Source organism: Clupea harengus, chromosome 25, assembly GCF_900700415.2.
Source record: "Clupea harengus chromosome 25, Ch_v2.0.2, whole genome shotgun sequence".
In the NCBI taxonomy this organism is placed as follows: Eukaryota; Metazoa; Chordata; class Actinopteri; order Clupeiformes; family Clupeidae; genus Clupea; species Clupea harengus.
The window spans coordinates 5,922,193-5,929,959 of record NC_045176.1 but is presented as its reverse complement, the minus strand read 5'-3'; the positions used below and the strand labels follow the sequence as shown (position 1 = coordinate 5,929,959).

Here is a 7,767-nt window from a genome sequence, read left to right as displayed (position 1 = left end):
TGCCAAAACAAGTTTACAAAAACCTGAGCATGCAAATAGCGAACAATGCAAATTGGGCTGTGACCTTACCACACCGAAGTAGAAGGTGTCTGACTTTCTTTCTAACCTCTTAATGAAACAACAACAATACAAATAGTCTACATTGTTTTTCTTTGGATTTCCTATGCATGCCCTTGAACGTAAAAATAAAAGGGTCTATATTGTTTATAATTATTCAAGTTAGGCTACGTGATGATTTCTGATCATGTGTGTTATAGTAAAATGCCGAACACTGAGGGGTAATCGCAGTAAATGTATGTCGTAGTAAATCATCGAGCGGTAACTGAACACATTTTGTTGATATGTTGGAGCACATACCCATCCTGTGTTCTACAGTCGGGTGTTTCCTGTAAGTTCGTCTCCACCTCTAATTAGCTTGCATGACGTCAGCGATGCGGTGGCGGAGAGGACCAGCCGGGGTTTTACAGGCCTGTCAGAATCTGGGAGCAGACAGAGAGACTGACATCAGACGGAGAGAGACTTCCTGACAACGCTGTTGAAAATGGGAAACGTTCAAGTGAGTGATAAAGTGAATTTCAGACGCTTGCTATGTAGAGTTTTTGCAGCTTGTTTTTGTTCGGCATCTTCTCGTTTAAAAGTTGTCAGAGTCAAGTGCGCGAGAACTATAGGAAAATATAAACTGCACTTCCATGTCAGATGTTATGCAGGGGACAAAAAGTAGACTACCACAATCAAATGGCTTTAAGGGGTATATAGGCTTTTCATAGTTCGTTTAAAATAACCCATACGATTTAGACGGATGGCCTTTTCACTTCTTTCATTATGTTCTTAGCAATGATATTTGCTGAAAATTTGAGCCGTGCCGCATGATGCCTTAGGATCCACCCACGGCTTGGGGAATTTATATATAACCCAGCTGTGATCAATAAAGTCATACAGTCAGAAAGGATGGTGGGCGAGGCGAGAGACGCTATTCTAGCCAGCACACCAGCGTCCCATGACTCAGCGAACACGATTGCACCCTTTCTTGACTGCTGTGCTTTAGCAAAGAGGCCGATAAAAATAATGTGGAAATTGGGAGAACGGAGTCTGTCTCTCGATTACAGCGAAATGTAATCAAATGTTGAAATGTTGTGTAGTTATTTAATGTTGAGTGTTTTTTATTTTATTTCAGCCTACCATTGTTCCTTATGCAGACTTTGATGTGACGTCTGATATCAAAGCTATACGAAAAGCCTGCAAAGGCTTGGGTAAGTTTGTACATCAGCAGGATCAGAGATTATATTTCACAATTAATGGTTGGTGGTATGGAATTTTAGGTTGTTTTACTAAAAAATAAGAATACAGACATATCATTCCATTGCAAAACTATACAAAAAACATGTCCTCAAAAGAAAACCAATCTGGTCCCTCATTTGAAATAAATAAAGTCTATTTACAAGTGGCTGACATTCCAGTCACAGAATCCTACTTGTCACTGCAACAACCTCCTGGTGCCTTCACAGGGACCGATGAAGAGGCCATCATCTCCATCTTGGCCAACCGCTCTGCGGCCCAGAGGGTGGAAATAAAGCAAGCTTATTTTGAAAAATATGATGACGTAAGTATGTTGTTATGGCTGTTCTGGGTTTGTGTGGGTGTTCGTGCATTCCGTATAGTGCCTTATTACACAAACTTTTGAAATCCCTGGTGTGTCTGAGAATAGATTGAGGGCTTAATGGCAGAAGCTGTCTCTGTCTGACACGGGCAATTACATAGGCACACTGGGCCGTTTACGCCTAGAAAGAAAAACTATTTATCAACAGAAGTTATGTTTCTTAAAGAGATTAGGGAAGCCTTTCTATAACAGGGAAATTGATTGAAGGCACTTTATGTTAAACCTATATGGTACTGTATCAGTGTTTGATGACTGTTTTAACATTGATTAATTTAAAGTATCCTAACCTTGATTGTACAGGACTGGATTATAAATATAAGTTTGGAAATTTGTGTTTGGTCGATTATTTCTCTGTTGTTACAATGATAATTGGCATTGTATTTTATATCGTTGGAAAGCCTGTTTATTTACCTTAACAATCATGTCCAACTTGTAAGGATCATGTATTTGTGGGATGAGCAGCACAGCTGACTATGTGGGTAGCGCCCAAGTCAAATTAGCCAAAATTCTCTGCCAATGCTAAACAGTGTATTCTCATGTTGGTATTGACTCTTGTTTTGAGTTTTTTGGCGGATTGGATGATTGAACTCTCGATCAGTAACAAGGAACAAACAAGACATATTGGAAATTTTACACTTTATTCATTTAATACACTGTCAGGAGCCTCACCAGCATACAGCACGCCTAAGCTGATCCCACAAGTGTTCAATTGGGTTGAGGTCTGGGATGATCCCATATCTCCACAATCTGGGATCTAACTCCATCCTCCAAGATGACATCCATCCCCCCCACAGGGCCAGGGTTATCACAGACTACCTCCAGAATGTGGGAGTAGAGAAAATGGAATGGCCTACCATGGTTGAGGAATGGAATGCCATCCCACAGCAACGTGTGACCAGGTTGGTGACCAGCATGAGGAGGAGGTGCCAGGCTATTGTGGTTGCGTATGGATCTTCCACATGCTACTGAGGCTCCTGACGGTGTATTAAATGGTGTAGTGTAAAATTGCCAATATGTCTTGTTTGTTCCTTGTTACTGATCGAGAGTTCAATCATCCAATCCGCCAAACAACTCAAAACAAGAGTCAATACCAACAGGAGAATACACAGTTTAGCATTGGCAGAGAATTTTGGCAAATTTGACTTGGGCGCTACCCACATAATCAGCTGTGCTGCTCATCCCACAAATGCATGATCCTTACAAGTTGGACATCATTGTAAAGGTGAATAAACAGGCTTTCCAACGATATAAAATACAATGCCAATTAGCATTGTAACAACACACAATTTATTTTCCAAGTTTACTATATGTATACATGCTATATTTCATACTCAGTAGTTTCAAAGATAGTGTCAATGATTCATTCAGTGTCATATTATATCATGATAAAGCTGTGTCCGTGTGTCTTTGCTTCGTGTGTGTCTTTGCTTCGTGTGTGTCTGTGCTTCATGTGTGTCTGTGCTTCCTGTGTGTGTGTGCTTCCTGTGTGTCTGTGCTTCCTGTGTGTGTGTGCTTCCTGTGTGTCTGTGCTTCCTGTGTGTCTGTGCTTCCTGTGTGTGTGTGCTTCCTGTGTGTCTGTGCTTCCTGTGTGTGTCTGTGCTTCCTCTCAGGAGCTGGAGGAGGTTCTGAAGAGCGAGCTGACGGGCAGCTTTGAGAAGGCCATCGTCGCCATGCTGCACCCTCCGCACATCTACGCCGCCAAGGAGCTCCGCCGCGCAATGAAGGGAGCGGGCACCGACGAGGACGTGCTGGTGGAGATCCTGTGCACCAGCACCAACCAGGTCAAGAACATCAAAGCAAACGACAACAATAGCATACGATTACAGAAGTAATAACTCCTCTTCATGGTCCTACCAGACAGCTCATTGTATGAGCGAAGGCTTTCTTAGCATGTAGGCGGAAGATTTGGATAGGATGGATGCCATGTCATGTAAATCACTATTATACAGTATAATGGCACAAAGTCACAAAGATTTAATGCGACTGAGCAAGAGGTTAAGCTTGTAATGTGAAAACCTGTCTGTAAAGGTATCGGGTAATCCTCAGCTACATGTGAGGTTGATGGCTGCTAATGGTTGTTAAACGTCTTAGTGACAGACCTATGTTAAGAGCGGCAGAATAAACGTGAGAATGCGTGTGCAAGCAAAACACTCAGGGTAGAAGAATAGAAGAATGTGTGGATGCATGACATAGAAAGGGTGGAATACATGAACCATATTCTACAAAAGGTGTAGCGTCACAATAAGTTAATGTCTTAATAATTATATCACTCTTATCACTTTTATTCCTCCCAACAGGATATCAAAAACCTGAAAGATGCCTATGCCCAAGGTATGTGTGAGTTGATGGTAATAAAATGATTCCTTTTAAATGCTGCAGTAATCCTAGTAACATTTCTGTCCTCCTCAACAGTAAACGAGCGTGACTTAGAGGCTGATATTGAGGATGACACGAGTGGAGATGTGAGGAACTTGCTGACCTCTCTGCTTGAGGTAAGGTTTCCCAAAAGGAAGACTTTTATATATTCCTTTATTTTTACTCAGGACTTGTCAGTAGTTATTAGCAAAGTGTTTTATGACACACATTATATGGAGAACTCAATGTATATCAGTAGGACAAGCAATGAAGGCTATTGTATTGATATGGAGCTTCAGTTTCTATTTAACCCTTGTAGAATGTCTTTGCAAACACAAGTTAAAGGAAACACCTTGAGAACTGCCTTTAGTTCCATTATGTATTGCCATTGCATCCTTTCCTATGCCCTGCTGAAGTTTCCCAGGGGGATGTATTGGTTGATTTGTTAGGTTGGTATTCTGGCATAGTTTGGTTCATTCTTTCTCAGCTTTCACACCCATCCTGTTTCCTCCATCTCTGAATGATGTGTGAGTCATATCCTGGCCCATGATTCCCATTATAATTTATATTATGAAGCACTGAATCATGGGTGCTGCCTGAACACAAGCTCCTTCAACATGTACAGGTGTCATGGAGAAACTTTTGAACCCATGTTGCCCTTTGTATTGGATAAATCCCTGAACGGAAAATGATCAGCCGTGAGGTATTAATGGGTGTTCATTTCACATACGCCTTACTATAATGTTTACTGCACCAAATCAGTTTGATGTGGTGGCCGTGTTTATGGATGCAGCTGATGGTAGTGAAAACTAAAAGGAAATTGATATCTCCATCTAGATTGTAAACCTGTTCTCTTCACCGCCAGGCAATCAGGGATGAAAACTTCGAGGTGGATGAGGCCTTAGCTGAGCAAGATGCAACAGCATTAATCGAGGTAATATTACTCTTTTAATAATAGTAATGTTTGCTCTCTTTATGCACACAAGGTCATATTTTTTTTAAAGGTTCATAATGGCAAAAATCGGGCCTAAAATCTACACAACGATTGCTTTTCTGCAGACTTCAGTTGCAGTCACATTCACCAGATGCACCTAAAGATCCTCTTAAAATGTATTTTCCAAGCGATTATGATTGCATAACTGCATTAGACCAGAATGAGAATTGGGAACACCTGTTTTAAATGCAAAGTGCTTTATGAGAACCCCCCACCACCCCCTCCCTCTCTTTTTCTCCTCAAGGCTGGAGAGGCTCGGTTTGGTACTGATGAGTCCACCTTCACCCACATCCTCACACACAGGAACTACCTGCAGCTCCAGGCCACATTCAAGTTCTATGAATCAGTACGTTCACAAAGGACTTAGATAAATCACATGCAGCCTAGATAAATCACAGCTTTCATCAGTTTTTCTTGGGCCACCTGAAACTGCATAGAAAAATAAACATTGCATGCAGGCACTGCATCCTAGACTAGAGAGACCTTTTACAAATAGACAAATATTGTCTACAACAAGGCTCCAAGTGTACGTGCACGATTCTGGCGTTGTTCGTGTACGTGCACTATTGTACGTGCACTATTGTACGTGCACTATTCTGGCGTTGTTCGTGTATGTGCACTATTGTATGTGCACTATTGTACGTGCACTATTCTGGCGTTGTTCGTGTACGTGCACTATTGTACGTGCACTATTGTACGTGCACTATTCTGGCGTTGTTCGTGTATGTGCACTATTGTACGTGCACTATTGTACGTGCACTATTCTGGCGTTGTTCGTGTACGTGCACTATTGTACGTGCACTATTGTACGTGCACTATTCTGGCGTCGTTTGTGTACGTGCACTATTGTACGTGCACTATTGTACGTGCACTATTGTACGTGCACTATTCTGGCGTTGTTGATTTGTCTTGATGTGATCCAATGCTTAGCCAAGGTGTTTCTATTTCTCTGTCTAGCTCTCTGGCACTGAAATCCTGGACTCCATAGAGGATGAGGCCACGGGGACCTTAAAGGACTGCTACATCACCCTGGGTAAGACCCCCCGAAGGCTGCAAAATGTCTCCTGATAGATGACCTACTTACAGATCATTAATGTTCAACCAGAAAGACCCCACTGAGCCTTATTGCACACAGCCTTATTGTTCACAGACAGCCTATATTTGAATGAAAAATTATAAAAGATGCTGTATTAAGAAATTCCTGTACTAACATACTGTATGTTAGAATATACCATAAGATTACCTATAGGACCAGTTGCTTTATGGCATAAAATAATAGAAACTTGCCGTAAGTGTCGTATAATTGCAATGATATTTTAGTTTATTAAAGGTAGTTCTGTCAAACTGACCACTTTGAAGGTGCAGTTTGTTGTGTTGGGCATTTTTTATTTCTTGACAAAACAACATGGACTTGCTCACTGCAGCTCTCCAATGATGAACACTTTTGTCTGTTTGTGTGGATGTGGGAACAGTGCGCTGTGCCAAAAACCCCCAGCTATACTTCGCTCGCCGACTGAACGCCGCCATGAAAGGATCTGGCACAGACGAGGACACACTCATCCGCATCGTCGTGAGCCGCTCCGAGGTACGGCAGGCTCGGAAATATGGCAGCGGGGTGTCTGTGGCGCAGGCTGCAGGCCGCAGGCCGGGGTCATGGATTACCACCAGCGGTCTGGTCCACACCGCCACAGGGTTACAGAGGGTTTCCTTGTGGGAGACGGCAGCCATGCTTGTGTCGTTCGCAGCTTAACTCATCTCATATGTTTAATTGTATGTTCAGCACGGCTTTGAGCAGTGGTAAAAAAAAAAAAGGATATTCGATCATGTCAGGATGTAGGGAAGATCCTTCAAATGTTTCAGAGATTAGTTTTATAGATATGTAAATACCTGTGTTTTTATTATGTACATCTATACGTTACTATGTGTGATGTATGTAAATAATATGTAAGTCTCCCTTACACTTTCCTTATGTATGATCGTTGTTTGCTTGTTTGTTTGTTTAATGTGGTTGGTTGCCTGGCAGATTGATCTGGAGACCATCAAAGAGATGTACCTGGAGAAGTACGACGTGACCCTGAAGGAGGCTTTGAGCTCAGACTGTGGCGGCGACTTCAAGCGTCTGCTGCTGGATATCATCCACTAAGAGAGGCAGCCTCACAGACCACTAGGCTGCTACGCCAGCTGTCCTCTCCTCAGCTCCAGCCAACAGAGCTCAGCCAGCACCCTCCCTCTCTCTCTCTCTCGCTCTCTCTCTCCCACCCCCTCACTCTGTCTTTCTTTTTCTCCTTCTCTCTCTCTCTCTCTCTCTCTCTCTCTCTCTCTCTCTCTCTCTCCCACCCCCTCACTCTGTCTTTATTTTTCTCCTTCTCTCTCTCTCTTTCTCTCTCTCTCCCTCTTTCTCTCTTTCTCTCTCTCTCTCATTCTCTCCCCCTTTGTCTGACATGGTACACAGCAGTTCAGTCCTCACACACACAGCTACACACCCTCCTGTGTTTGTTGGGGGTATTGAAACCAAACGTTTCCTACTTTTCTCTCTCTCTGTCTGTCCGCCTGTCTCTTACTTTCTTACTAGTGTTGCACTGATATTGTTAACTTTTGAACCTAAGTGCCGGCGGGTGATCGTATCACAGTAATCACGCTGTCAGACACTGATGAGATTTAGACTGTTCATACTCATCCTCTGTTTAGGGGACCATTGCTTTAGAGTGTGGGTCGTGGTTGTCTCCGGGTAAAAACACAGCAAACAGACTGCCTTCTCTTC

General features: G+C 42.7%; 1 protein-coding gene across 2 annotated transcripts; it reads left to right on the top strand.

Moving 5' to 3' along the window:
- Positions 1-398: 398 nt before the first annotated feature.
- On the top strand, positions 399-7,275 carry anxa13l (annexin A13, like). Of its 2 annotated transcripts, none has more exons than XM_012817528.3 (11): positions 399-556; positions 1,175-1,250; positions 1,506-1,600; positions 3,271-3,438; positions 3,955-3,988; positions 4,070-4,149; positions 4,878-4,946; positions 5,251-5,352; positions 5,964-6,039; positions 6,479-6,591; positions 7,030-7,275. In XM_012817528.3, exons 1-11 carry the CDS (start codon positions 542-544, stop codon positions 7,147-7,149), a joined length of 948 nt encoding a protein of 315 aa, XP_012672982.1. In that variant the 5' UTR covers positions 399-541; the 3' UTR covers positions 7,150-7,275. The 2 variants fall into 2 exon arrangements, with proteins under 2 accessions (XP_012672982.1, XP_012672980.1); XM_012817526.3 differs by having other exon boundaries at positions 402-556; positions 3,268-3,438.
- Positions 7,276-7,767: the final 492 nt, after the last annotated feature.

Bases quoted from the DNA above. Each gene is read 5' to 3' on its own strand.
- anxa13l (XM_012817526.3), top strand. The intron at 4,947-5,250 runs GTAATATTACTC...TTTCTCCTCAAG, and splicing joins ATGCAACAGCATTAATCGAG to GCTGGAGAGGCTCGGTTTGG. The intron at 6,040-6,478 runs GTAAGACCCCCC...ATGTGGGAACAG, and splicing joins GGACTGCTACATCACCCTGG to TGCGCTGTGCCAAAAACCCC.